Source organism: Bos indicus x Bos taurus, chromosome 18 (assembly GCF_003369695.1).
Source record: "Bos indicus x Bos taurus breed Angus x Brahman F1 hybrid chromosome 18, Bos_hybrid_MaternalHap_v2.0, whole genome shotgun sequence".
In the NCBI taxonomy this organism is placed as follows: Eukaryota; Metazoa; Chordata; class Mammalia; order Artiodactyla; family Bovidae; genus Bos; species Bos indicus x Bos taurus.
Window position 1 is genome coordinate 41,133,753 of NC_040093.1, and position 14,018 is coordinate 41,147,770.

The 14,018-nt window shown below is 47.1% G+C and overlaps 1 protein-coding gene across 1 annotated transcript in view; it reads right to left on the reverse strand.

The window, feature by feature from the left end:
* CES5A (carboxylesterase 5A) overlaps window positions 1-14,018 on the reverse strand; it is a 272,768-nt gene that overhangs the window by 10,895 nt on the left and 247,855 nt on the right. The window contains exons 4-9 of the mRNA XM_027516516.1: window positions 12,813-12,951; window positions 10,709-10,842; window positions 7,551-7,704; window positions 6,414-6,518; window positions 4,193-4,297; window positions 2,411-2,551 (exon numbers count right to left, since the gene is read on the reverse strand). Coding sequence (XP_027372317.1) covers window positions 2,411-2,551; window positions 4,193-4,297; window positions 6,414-6,518; window positions 7,551-7,704; window positions 10,709-10,842; window positions 12,813-12,951 — 778 coding nt within the window. The remainder of the gene's footprint in view (window positions 1-2,410; window positions 2,552-4,192; window positions 4,298-6,413; window positions 6,519-7,550; window positions 7,705-10,708; window positions 10,843-12,812; window positions 12,952-14,018) is intronic.

Genomic DNA, 14,018 nt, shown 5'->3' on the forward strand with positions numbered 1-14,018 from the left:
TGGTACAGAGTAAGAGCTACAAGCAGTTATTTTTAAAATGACCCTTCCCTGGCCAATATCACAGCTTAAAAACATGAGGTAATAGAAATAGTATTCACTTGTCAAATGAATTTCTCTGGTACATTTTCTGCTGAAAATCTTGGGGTAATGAATCATGACAGATATTTAAACAAATCTGTCTTGTGGAATCTGAGAGAACCCCTAGAGTCTTTCAAATAATCCACAAGTACTTTTAAACTACTAAGAACCCTCTCTGTATGTTCAGGAGCCAGGATTGGTTTTTGGAGGCTTTCTATGGTCTCAAACAACCACAGAATGACAGCACTCATGCAGGCTTTTGCTGTACAGACTTGGACACCAAGTCCTGTCCTCCTACTTGAATAATTCCAAAATCTAATAAATGCCTAGCATTTAGACTATATGCCAGGCTATTTGATGTGTATCTGTGAGGCAGGTAGTAACTTTAGCCATATTTCATAGATGAGGGAACAGAGATTCAGAGAGGTTAGGCAGCTCCTCGAAGGTCACACAGCCGGTAAATAGAGAACTCAGCATTTACAGGCAGAACCTAAATATATGAAATTTATACACTGCTGTCTCCTCTCTAGCTAGGAGATTTAGGAAAGTCACATTAGCCTCTCTGAGTCTCAGTTTCTTTAGCTGCTAAATGGGGATAATAATGCCTGTTTGCATTATTGTACAGTCGCCAAACACTTGGCTTATGAAAGACACTCAGTCACAGTGATTATGGTGATGAGGCTGTTATCAGTAGCGCCTGTCTCCCTTTTTCTAGTACAGATCCACAAAGCATTAAAAGAACTAACTTAAGCCACAGTCTGTGACTCAGTTGCTTCAATTACAATGAGGGGAAAAAATCCCCACTCCACCTACCCTGAAACATTGCTCTGTATGTCAAATTAATAATCGCCAGAACATGCCTTTAACAACCCAGTGATCTCAGGGTTTTGATTCCAGAGGACCACCAGCTAGCCTTGTAACTCGACAAATCACTGTATTTCATAGCCTGCATTTCATACACTGTATTTCACTGCCCCTACTTGAAAGGTGGAGGTTGATCTGTAGAAATGAACTAGGAAATATAAAGAACTGAGCGCTCTCTTCTGAGCACAGCATTGCACGTGTGCTAAGTTGCTTTAGTTGTGTCCGAATCTTTGCGACCCTGTGGACTATAGTCTGCCAGGTTTCTCCATCCATGGGATTCTCCAGGCAAGAACACTGGAGTGGGTTGCCATTTCCTCCTCCAGGGAACCTTTCCAACCCACGGATCAAATTTGTATCTCTTATGTCTCCTGCATTGGCAGGTGGATTCTTTACCACTAGCGCCACCTGGGAAGCCCTCTGAGGACAGATGAAAAGCTTATTTTAAATGGGGAGACTCAAACTACAGGGTCAAACAAACCATGGCTCCTACTAAGCATTCAGATCTCAGCTCAAATGGTCCCTCCTCAGAGAACTCTTTCCTGACCTCTTTTCTGCTCCCTAAAGAAGCCTCCTCTTCTCAGTCTATGTTCTTCATAGCCCTTGCTGCTGCTGCTGCTAAGTCGCTTCAGTCGTGTCTGACTCTGTGCAACCCCATAGACGGCAGCCCACCAGGCTCCCCGGTCCCTGGGATTCTCCAGGCAAGAACACTGGAGTGGGTTGCCATTTCCTTCTCCCATGCATGAAAGTGAGAAGTGAAAGTGAAGTCACTCAGTCGTGTCCAACTCTTAGCGACCCCATGGACTGCAGCCCACCAGGCTCCTCCATCCATGGGATTTTCCAGGCAAGAGTACTGGAGTGGGGTGCCATTGCCTTCTCTGACTCTCTGAAACCATCCATTCAATCTTGCATATTATCTGTCTCTCCCCTTGAGAATGTAAGCTGGCAAAAAGCAGGAACCATGTGACTTGCTCATTGCTGAATGCTGTTTTTTTTTAATGAGTGCAGGGCATAGAGTAAACCCTTGGTTCATATTTGTCGGATGAATGAAACAAGTCAATAATTTTGCAACTTGCACTGGCATTCTTGGAAATGAAATGCCAGAACCAAGGCTTGAAATGAAAGTGTGAAGGTCTGCAGTTTTCTAAACCTGTGTGAATTTCACCTCTGAGGGAGAAACAGTGCTTATTTGAAACAATCATTTGTAATATTTTGAACAAAGTCCATTTGGATCTCTCACTTTTTTGTACAATTGTTTCTTTAACCCTATAGGAAGAACAGAGTGAACACTTGCTGCAGCTGCCCCCAATCCACAGTTCTCCTCCTTCAGAGAGAAAAAGTGACTGGTGTGTATTTGGGGTGATGGGCTCCAGCCCTCATAATGCTGGTGAGAGCTATGTGCACGCCCAGTGTGAAGCAGACAGCTGCCTCACTGTTGAAGGAGTGGGAGGAGGCACAGAGGAATTCTTACCATGGGTAGCAGGAAGCCACACTCGTGGTTATTGACTCCGATGATGGAAGGAACCAGATGAAATAATTTTTGAGCCAACAGGTCTAGCGGCTCATTAGGAAAGAAAAGGCCATCAACCACTCGAGTGAAAGACTTGGTTTTCTGAAACAAGGAAGAAGAGAAAAATCAGCAGCTGTTTCATTTCACAAAACCTGCTGTCCCCAGACTCTAGCCCAACTGAACCAATCCACTATAGCAAAAGGCATTAAGAAAAGAAAAATCAATCACTCTTGGCCCATCCCGAGGCATCAGTGCTTCCTGGCCAACTCTGCCACTCACTTGGGCAAAGGGGCCCAACTTTTCTGGGCCTGAATTTCCTGGTCTTCTAAATGAGGATAAAAAAGTAGTAACTCCCTAAGATATATAATACCCCAGCACAATGATTCTCAGAAAGTGGCTCCAGGACCAGCAGCATTGCCTGGGAACTTGTTACAATTGCAAATTCTCGGGCTTCCCTGGTGGTCTAGTGGTAAAGAACCCGCCAGCCAATGCAGGGAACACAGGTTCGATCCCCGGTCCAGGAAGATCCCACGTGCCTCAGAGGAACTAAGCCCATTGCGCCACAACTACTGAAGCCCAAGTGCCTGGAGCCCGTGCTCCACAAGAGAAACCACTTCGATGAGAAGTTCACACACCACCACAAAGAATAGCCCCTACTCTCTGCAACTAGAGAAACCCTGTACAGCAATGAAGACCCAGCATAGCCGAAAATAAATAGAAATAAATTAAAAAAAAAATTCTCATGCCCTATCCCAGGCCTGCCAAATACAAAACTCTGGGGCGTGCAGCTCAGTAACCAGCCCTCCAGGTGAGTCTGATGCACGCTCAAGCGTGGAACCACTGTCCAAATGCCATGGACAGAGAGGTGAGGTGAGGGGATGGCCAGGGTAGTGTGGGTTGGTATGCCGTCTTCCCAAGGTGTCTTCCTCAGCACTGAGACTTGGGTCTGGATGGACGGTTCTTGGGTCTTAGGAAGCAACATCTGGTTCTATTCATGCTTTTTTTTGTTTGTTTGTTTTTAGGTCTCTGTTTTGGGAGTAGGGGTAGAAGAGAGCCCACAAAAAGAACTTTCACGCTACATTGGGTCAAGAACTTATCTATTTCCTGGGTCCTAGTACAACTTGTAGCAGATTTTTCAATCCATGCCAAATAATTGTTTAACAAATGTTGGAAACGGACAGGTAAGGATTTCATTGTCTCTCAAGGACTATCAGAGGGTCTCAAGATTGGAAGATTAGGCATAAAAGGTTATCCAGTCCAATAAATTACTTGGTGATTGAAATTCATCTATGGTCATTTAGACCCTGCTTACATACCTACAGAGGTGGGTATCTCACTGTCTTCTAAAGGAGCTGATCCTTTTTCAGATAACTGAGTTTTTAGAAAGTGCTTAGTTATGGCTCCCCAACTTCCAGCTCTTGATCTTGACTTTAGCTCCTGGTGGCCTGTGGAGCAAATGTGGACCCTCTTCCCTGTGAGATCCCTTCACTGATGTAGAGACAGTTACAATCTTGGTGTTTTGTTGTGTCTTCTCCAAGCTAAGCAGCACCCTGGCTTGTCAATCTCCTTAAATTAAACTATAAGAGCTCTATATTCCACATTGCTTTTTTTTATAGTCATTACTAGGAATCCCCAACCCCAATCTGTCCAAGTTCTGAATTGAAATAAATAAGAGAGAGGTAGGATTTGCCTACGATTCCATTCAAAGGACAACCTTGTCCCCAAACTCCCCCCCATCTTCACCTGGTTGATGCTCAGCAACTCCTTGGAGGACTTTGCCCGCAGGCACCGCAGCAGGGCAATGGAGTCCGACGCGCTGCAGTCACAAATACTTGCAATTGTCTGCAACTATTTTCGGAGAAGGAATAGGTCAGTGCACAGAACTGAAAGCCTCCAGGAAAATGAGAGTTGAAAAACGTCCTCAGTCCAGCCCTAGGCTGCTGCTTCATATACGAAGACCAGCATGTGGCCTCTCTCACCACGGGCCCATAATGGAATGCGCACACTGAGGACAGGCTGGCACTGCATCATCTTTTCTCTCTTGCCTGACTCTCCTCGCCATCTTTAGTAATCACCTGAGCTGGATCTGTTTCAGCCTGTCAGCTCCGCTCAAGCCCCACCGCCACCCCAACCTGGAGCATCTGAACATGTCCTGAACATCCTTTTTCTGTCTCTACCAATTCCATTTATTCCTTGAGGCCCAAGCCCCATCTTTTCCAGGATGTCCTTTTAGCCCATAGAGCCCATGAGCCCTTCCTTTTCTAATCTCCTGTTACTCTAAGTGTCCTCATCTTCCTGTCCTAGTTAGCCTTTGCTAGACACCTTCCTGCTCTCTCCCTGGACTTCCTACATATATAGAACTTGGCTCTTGATAGTAGTTGTCCTTACTCTTCTGGGAGTCATGGATGCTCTGAGTATCCAGTGGAAGCTACAGACGCTCTCCCTGAAAGACGCACACACATGCAGTCTGCATACAACTGCAGGGGTTCTAGAACCACCTCTTCTACTTTCCATGGGTTCCAGGTTAAAAATCATAAAAAGGATTGATGCCATCCAACCATCTTATCTTCTGTCACCCCCTTCTCCTGCCCTCAGTCTTTCCCAGCATCAGGGTATTTTCCAATGAGTTGGCTCTTTGCATCAGGTGGCCAAAGTAGATTAAGTAAATAAGCCATACATAATACAGAGGACTGAGTTATATATCACCAGCAAAGAATAATGGATAAGATGTAAGAACTATCACACATCTGCTTACACACACAGTCTTAAGTTTGTATATGCTTTCTTCACTTAAACACTCATTGGTCTTAAAATACAGCAGGGAAAACAAAGAGCACTCAATATGTGTGTGGCAAACGCACAAACTAAAAGTAGCTTGATATATCATTCTACCAAAATCAATATTCTCTGTGTATTGAGAGTATTTTTAAAAATAATATTACAGCTCTGTGTTCCCACTTTTGGTTGTTATTTTCTACAAGGTGCTTAAAAAAATGCACCACTAATGTGAATGATACCCAGGAGATGGCTCCATAGTCCAGTGCTTAATTAATATTCATCGAGTGAATCAGCTCATTTGTGAACTCATTCATTCAGCAAACATTTAGAATCTTCTAATACACACCAGATACTATGCTGGGACATGAAAGATACAGAGAGACCTTGGCCTCCAGGTCTTCTTATCTGGGTAGAGCGCTAAGACAAGATGATAGATGACAAATACCTGGGGCACATGCTTCACTTCCCCCTCACAGTCTCATGCCAGACAGCATTTATCAGTAACAGTGTTATTTCACACTGAGCTGGAAACAACCTCAGAACCTTTCTTAACATAGCACTCTAGGTAGAGTGCTGCTAAGTCACTTCAGTCGTGTCCAACTCTGTGCGACCCCATGGACGGCAGCCCACCAGGCTCCCCCGTCCCTGGGATTCTCCAGGCAAGAACACTGGAGTGGGTTGCCATTTCCTTCTCCAATGCATGAAAGTGAAAAGGGAAAGTGAAATCGCTCAGTCATGTCCGACCCTCAGCGACCCCATGGACTGCAGCCTTCCAGGCTCCTCCATCCATGGGATTCTCCAGGCAAGAGTACTGGAGTAGGGTGCCATTGCCTTCTCCGCTAGGTAGAGTAGAGAAAGCAGATAAGCCATACATAATACAGAAAACTGAGTCATATGTCACCAGCAAAGAATAATGGGTAAAACGTAAGAACTATCACATATGCTTACACCGCCCCTGCCCACCACCCCCACACATGCAAGCACACCAGCAACAGTGCATTGTGCGCCTGGGCCGACGTCCTGTTGAACCAGACCTTCCATGAAGCAAGAAGGGTCACCTTGGGCCAACATCAGATCCTTTAGTCATGGTCAGTACGGACAGCCAAGCAGATGGTCTCTGGACACCTGATCACATTCTCTCCTGACCAAAGACAGGAAGCTGGAGAGGAGTTTACAATATACCTACATCATCATTCCTCTCATAATCAGGGGCCTTCAGGTAAGGGATGATGGCCACCCCACTCTCCATGATGGCTCTGTGGAATAAGCCTTTGGTCATGGGGGACAGAATCTGGAGAGAGAACACAGGAGGCCCAGGAAACGTTATTCAGGGAGCTTCCCACCCATCACACATAATAGCCAGCCTTTCTTTAGAGAAAACTTTCACAGAGAAGCAGATGCAGAGAGCAGACCTGTGGACACAGGTGGAAGGGGTGATGCCCTGAGAAAGCTGCATTGGCGTGTATATATACTACCGTGTGTACAGTAGACAGCCAGTGGGAGGCTGCTGTGCGACACAGGGAGCCCAGTCTGGCACTCTGTGACAACCTAGAGAGGTGGGATGAGGGAGGTGGAGGGAGGCTAAACATGTCTACATAGGCTGATTTGTGTTGTTGTGTGGCAGAAACAATACACATTTTAAAGCAATTAAAAAATTAAAAATAATAAAAATAAAAGAAATAAAACCTACCAGGAAGCCTCCTTAGTTGTTCTACCCTGCTAAGTCACTTCAGTCATGTCCGACTCTGTGCAACCCCATAGACGGCAGCCCACCAGGCTCCGCCATCCCTGGGACTCTCCAGGCAAGAACACTGGAGTGCGTTGTCATTTCCTTTTCCAATGCATGAAAGTGAAAAGTCAAAGTGAAGTCGCTCAGTCATGTCCAACTCTTCGTGACTCCATGGACTGCAGCCCACCAGGCTCCTCCGTCCATGGGATTTTCTAGGCAAGAGTACTGGAATGGGTTGCCATTGCCTTCTCCGTAAGTGTTCTACACTTAGAGGGAAAAAAAGTCCTGGTTTGGGAATTTCAAGGACTAGCTGCAAAGGTTTGGGCAAATCTTCTAACCTCTCAGAGGCCCAGGTTCCTCATGAACTTGAAGGTCAAGCCTTCTGGCACGGGGGTGCTGGCTCCTTCACTTCTTGCCCTTGAAATGAGACTAAGCCCCTTACTCACCGTGTATTTGTGAGGCTCGAGGGAGACAACGTGTTTATGAGCATTTGTTCAACACGAAAGCAGCAATTAGATGTGCATGACTCATTGTCCTAATTTTTGTCACCTCTCCCACCGAAGTTCCTTCAGGTCCCAAAGAGAAGAAACTCACAAGGCTGGAAACACTTATCGCTCCTGCTGACTCGCCGAAGATGGTCACGCAGCGTGGGTCCCCACCGAAGAACTCAATGTTTTCCTGGACCCAGATCAGAGCAGCCACCTGATCCATGAAGGCCCAGTTCCCCCGCGCATGCTCGTCCCCTGTGCTGTGGACAAGAGGCAGGGTGAGAACGCTCATCTGGCCACTGTCTGCTTCCCACAGCCTCAGGTGTTGGAGGCGGAGGCTGTGGGCTGTGTCAGGGCACCGCCACTCCATCTGGAGAAAAGCGGGGAGCCAGAGGCCTGGGGTCGCTGGGAGAACCAGGCTTAATTCTCACCCTCTGTTGGGATTTGGGTTTCTTTGAGAATCCGATGAAAGCTCCATACCCCCAGAAAAGTGCATGGACAATTTGGTATGTGCAATTTCAGGGTGTTCACAGCCTCCCCTGAATCCATGGATTCCAGAAGAGTCCTGCTCCTGAGAGTTGGTCTGCACCAGGAAGCAAGACCTCCCTGGGCACAGGGGTTCCAAGTGAATGACTGAATTAAAAATAATGATAATAATAGCAGCTGTTGCAGCATCGTGTACAATGCTGTCCCCAGGGCTTTATAGCTGGAGTTCCTATAATCCTCCCACCCTATGAGGTAGGTGGTGCTGGTCTTTCTCCTTCATCCTTGTGGGTACTCTCTCCGCCCTTCTCCACCTTGTTCTCAAAAGGGCGATTTTCATGAACTACCCCACTGTGTGTGGTCAGAGGGAGGAACCGGCTGGGGGTTTCAGGGTGGAAAATTGAGAGACTGATTCCATCACCCCATGTTCCCCCACCTCTGCTGGGAAGTGGTTTGGGCAGTGGCTGCATTTCTAGGCAGCCAGAACTTACTCACGTCATGCCCACTCCCATGCTTGATATCCGCAAGCGTGTTCTAAGGATACTGAGGGATTCATCATTTCCGTCTCACAGACAGGAAGCAGAGGCATAGAGAGGTGAACTCCCTAGCCCAGGAGCTAGAAAGTCGCAGATCTGGGTCCATTCTCCTAACCGTGTGCCCCTGCTGCTGGGTAGTACACGTATGCTTCCCACCACGTATGAGGGTGACCTCGGGATCATAGTCTACTCCTCCTCCATCTTCCAGTCCCCCACACCGCCCCTCCCCTTGGTTCTCTCTGTCTGTCCCTGATGCCTGTGCTGGCCCCACCTCCACCTTCTCTCTCCCACAATCCCTGCATCTGGTCAGGAGCCACACTCTGCTAATTTCACCTCCATTCCATCATGGCTCCCACGTTGGTTCCCATTCCTCCCTTTGTTTATCCTGATTCATAATCTGGTCACTTATGATCTGGGTGACCATGAGGAAGTCGCTTAACTTGCTTTGCCTCAACGTTCTCATGTCTGAATGGGGTTGATAATGGTACCTGCTTCACATGACTGTTGTGAAGACTGACGGTGCAGGCACACAGTAAGTGCCATATCCATGCTAGTAATCCCTCTAGTTATTCAGCCACCAGCCTGCTTCACCCCATGACCTGCATCTAGGCTGCACAGAAGCACCCCAATCAGATGTCCCATCTGAAGCCCAGGTACCCCTGGGCCAGCCTGCACTCTACTTTGGAGTGACCTTCCACTCTGTTGCTCTGCAGGGCACTCCTGGGTCCCTCCTTCTTTATCCACTAAAAACCAGTAACCATGTACAGCCTGGCATTCAGGGTCTTTCCCAATCAGGCCTGGCCCTACCTTTTCGCACCCATTTCCTATTATATTCTCATCTACCTGTCTATTAGAACCCAGATGTTATAAACAACTTTTGGAAACCTTTCTGTTGAGAGAACATTAGGCAGAATCCCAATGTACAGACCTGCTAAACATGTAAGCACTCTGGTCAGGACATTAGTCTGATCTCAGTCCTTTCTGCCTCCACTGCAGCCTCTCAGCCACCTCCCTGTGCTACATGCCCCAAAGCCCAGTTTGCAAATACTGTTCCAGCCCCAACTTCCTTCCAACTTCCAACTATGTTTCCTTCCAACTTCCTAGTCTTTGCTCAGGCAGCTCCTGTTGCCAAGAGTGCTCTCTCCCAACCCTTCATCCCTAAGTCCAACCCCATCTTTAAGGTGCAGTTAGTTCCAATTCCACTTCTCTCAGGAAGACTGGCTGATTTCTTGCAGCTCCCGCCTCTGTTTCTACATGCAGCTCTGGCACCTCTTATCCTCAGAACGTGACTGATGTCCTGCCTGGCGGGGATTTGTGTCCCTGTGTTATTTTCCCCATGACACTGACAGCCTCTCAGGGGCAGGATACATGCTGGACTCCTTGCTGCCTTCCCCATACTTTCTGACCTTTGGCTCACATCCTGGCCAGGGCTTGAGTTCTGCCATGTTCTAAATAGTATCAAGGAAGTGGCCAAGAGACCTAGCTCCATTCTGGGAAGTTGTTTCACCTCTCTGTGCTTCCATTTTTCAAGTGTAAAATGAGAATAACAACAGTATGTTTCTCATAGAATTAGCCTGAGGGTGAGTTATAATGAATGCATAGCAAGTGCCTGGCATGGTGTTGGGCTCACATGAGCACTGAAACATGCCTGATATTACTTGGTGGGGGAGGGAAGTCATCAATGGAGTGATTATTCCTAGGTGAGCAATGGAGGAGGCTTGATGTGGGGCCCAATGGCAGACACTTGGAACTGCTCACACTCCTGGTTTCCTCATCTGCCAGGGAGCACATTTCCCTCGCAGTTGAGTGTGGCTATTATGACTGAGTTCTGCCAATTGTATGTAAACAGAGCAATAATCGCCCCCACCAGGCTGGCCTGGAAAGACCACCCTGGTATGATTCTCCTGCTTGTTCTCCATCTGCTGGCCAACTGCAGAGAAGCTGGGTGTGGCCCTAGAGGAGGGATGGAAGGAACCTGTGTCCCTGATTGACCATGGAGAAGAATGCCTGTCAGTCAGAAACACTTGGTTGGATTTTAGTTGAGTGAGAAGGAAAGTTTAAGTTTAACAGATAAACTTGGGGTTTATCAGTTACAGCTGCTAACATAACCTAACTAGTTTGGGCGAAATTAGTTCAGCGTCCCTGAAGGCTCATTTCTCCTTAGGTTGCCGAGCACTAAGTTCCCTGTGGCTGTGCCCAGCTGCTCCTCGGGGGTCAGGGGTGTCAATCCCTTGGGGAGACTCACTTGAAGAAGCCGAATATTCCTAGTCGGTACTGAATGGTCACAACCAGCACGTCCTCATAGGAAGCCAGGGCGGACCCATCAAAGATGGACGCTGAGCCAGTCTCGAAGGCGCCGCCAGGGAGCCACACCATGACCTGAGGAAGGGGAAAGGAACCCTCCAGCCAGCCCACCAGGCACCCACAGCCCCCCTCATGCATGCTGGGACATTCTTTCTTTAGGGAAATAGGAATGTTTCGCTTTCCTTCCCAAACAGCCTCAGCGGTTTTGTCTTTTCAAGAAGGCCCAGGGTTATGTATGTGGATTCTGGCATATGAGTGCCTGGGTTTGATTCCCATCTCTGCCCTTGACTAGTTGTGTGGCTTTGAGCAGCCTTCTGAACCTTTCTGAGGTTCGTTTTTCTCATCTGTAAGATGTGCAGAATGAAAGTGTCTCGTTTATGAGGTTATCATGACGTTTAAAGAAAATTCTTCATCTGAAGTTCATGGAACAATGTTGGCATATTTCAAGAGCTCAAAAAGTGTTAACTTAATGTCATGAAACTTGTGACCCACAGAAAAATGGAAATAGCTATAAGCGATATATGAGACCAAGAGCCACTTAAACTGTTTTAATCTAAGAGTTTATCCTACTTACAGAGAGAAGAGAAGAGAGAAGGGAAAAAGAGAAAAGTGTGGAAGTTTTACTTTACCAATTAGAAAAATTGGGGCCAGGAAACATCAAACATTCAAATGGTATTATCACCAGGTATATACTTAATGTATGTGTGCGAAGTCACTTCAGTCATGTCCAACTCTTTGCCACCCCATGGACTGTAGCCCGCCAGGCTGCCCTGTCCATGAGATTCTCCAGGCAAGAATACTGGAGTGGGTCACCATTATCTTCTTCAAGGGATCTTCCCGACCCAGGGATCGAACCTGAGTCTCTTATTAAGTCTCCTGCGTTGGCAGGCAGGTTCTTTACCACTAGCACCACCTGGGAAGCCCATACTTAATGCATATTACCATGTATATACTTAATTAAAAAAAAAATCCCTTCTCTTCTCTTTTAAAAGTCATATTAGTGACTATAACTCATGGGGTAGGAAAGAGAAGAAAGCCATGGAGGTAAAGGAGCACTGGACAAAGCACTGGATTGATACCCAGATCTGCCGCTTACTGTGTGTATAATGTGGACCAAGCTGCTTATGCCCTCCCTGGTCCTCAGCTTCCGCGTCTGTAGACTAGGTCCAATAATCCTCCCCACTGGGTTATTGTGGGGGCTTAGATGAGAGAATGAACTGTACCTGGCACACAGTCAGCCCTCAATAGGTGCTGCTGTTATGATACAATAGAGCAAGTCTCTGTTGCAGTGGCAAGGGGGAGAGAGAGGGTGTGGTCCAAAATTAGATGCAAAGTACACTCACTTGTACAAAGATCTTTCGCATTCTTAAGTGAAACATTTCTCATTATAACCTGTCTTCATTTGAAAATAAAAAATTTGCAAAAGGCAATTATCTTCTTTAAAACAGGATGTCCCCCAGACTTCCTGGGTGGTCCAGAGGATAAGAATATGCCTGCCAATGCAGGGGGCACTGGTTAAATCCCTGGTCTGGGAAGATTCCACATGCCTCGAAGTGACTAAGCCCGTGTGCCACAACTACTGAGCTCTCACTCTAGAGCCCATGTTCTGCAACAAGACAAGCCCCAGCTTACAGCAACTAGAGAAAGACACTTGCAGCGACAAAGACCCAGCATGGCCAAAAATAAACGAATACATAAATGTTTTTTAAAAAACAGGATTTTCCAAACCAAAAAAAATCAGAGTCCTTCAAAGCAGGGTATTTTCTGTTTGCAGACTATTTAATACCCAACAGAGGCGAAAACCAAAACAAAATAAAAAATCAGAGGTCAAATCACTAACCATAAAGAAGTAATCACAAAAGAAGACAAAGCGAATCTGTCAGTAGAATGATTTTTAAGAAAGCTATTGACATGTCAAGTGATTACATTTCCTTTTTACCCAAGGGAGCCTATATTTGATTCCAGATATCCAGACACTCCACCCAGGTGCTAGGCCCAGAACCTGCAACTGAAGCCCCTAGCACAGCAGGAGCTGTGAGCCTTACCGGGAGCTTGGAGCCAGTTTCTGCATGGGCCGGTGCGTAGATGTTAAGATACAGGCAGTCTTCCGATACTCTGAATTTGGGGTAATGCACCTTGAGAATGTGTTGATCTGTGAACAGCCACTCTGAGTTCTGGAAGCACCTTGGAAAAGGGAAGGAGAAGACCCCAGAGTTGCTGTCAGCAGACCTGCCTCGGAGGGGCCAGCTTTTGTGACAGCAGGGAGGCCTAGTGATGGCCTATGCCTGAGCAGAATAGGGATTCAGTGCTCTGGTACAAAGTTTAAAAACACCCCAGCCCCCATGGTGGCCCAAACAAGCTGTGCATGTTAAGTCACTTAAGTTATGTCCAACTCTTTGTGACCCTATGGACTGTAACCCACCAGGCTTACATGGGATTCTGTCCATGGGGTTCTCCAGGCAAGAATACTGGAGTGGGTTGCCATGCCCTCCTCCAGAGGATCTTCCTGAACCCAGGGATCAAACCCATATCTTCTGGGTCTCCTGCATTGGCAGGCAGATTCTGTATCATTGGTGCCACTTGGGAAGCCCAAACAAGCTATAATTCTCCTTGATCTGGTTTCTGAGTAAGAAAGCACATTGTGCAGAATAATTACACCATGAACCCCCAGGACCCACTCATGCCTACCCCCATTACCATAATTCACACACACACACACGTAAAGACTAAAGCTGGCTCAACAATTCTCCAAGCTGTAGACAGTAGGTCACAGGGTTGTGTATCAAGGGTTGTGCTTTGGGGACTCCCTTTTCTGCCTCTAGAGGAACAAAAGGACATTCCCAGGCCTTTCTACCAGAAACAACAGAGGTAGGCTAGCAGCAAGATTCCTGCAATCAGGCCTTTGCCTAAGCTAGTCCCTCTGCCCTGACTACTCTCTCCCCAGATCTGCTTGTTCACATTCTTCCCTTTCTTTCAGATGCTGTCAAAGTGTCACCTCCTCCAAGAAGCCTCCTGAGATTTCTCCAGCTAGACCAGAGCTCTTGGAATTGTTTAGTCGCTAAGTCGTGTCAGACTGGTTTGCGACCCCATGGACTGTAGCCCGCCTGGCTCCTCTGTCCGTGGGATTTCCCAGGCAAGAATACTGAAGTGGGTTGCCATTTCCTTCTCCAGGGGAGCTTCCCAACCCAGGGATTGAACCTGTGTCTCCTGGGTTGGCAGGTGGATTCTTTACCACTGAGCCACCTGGAAGG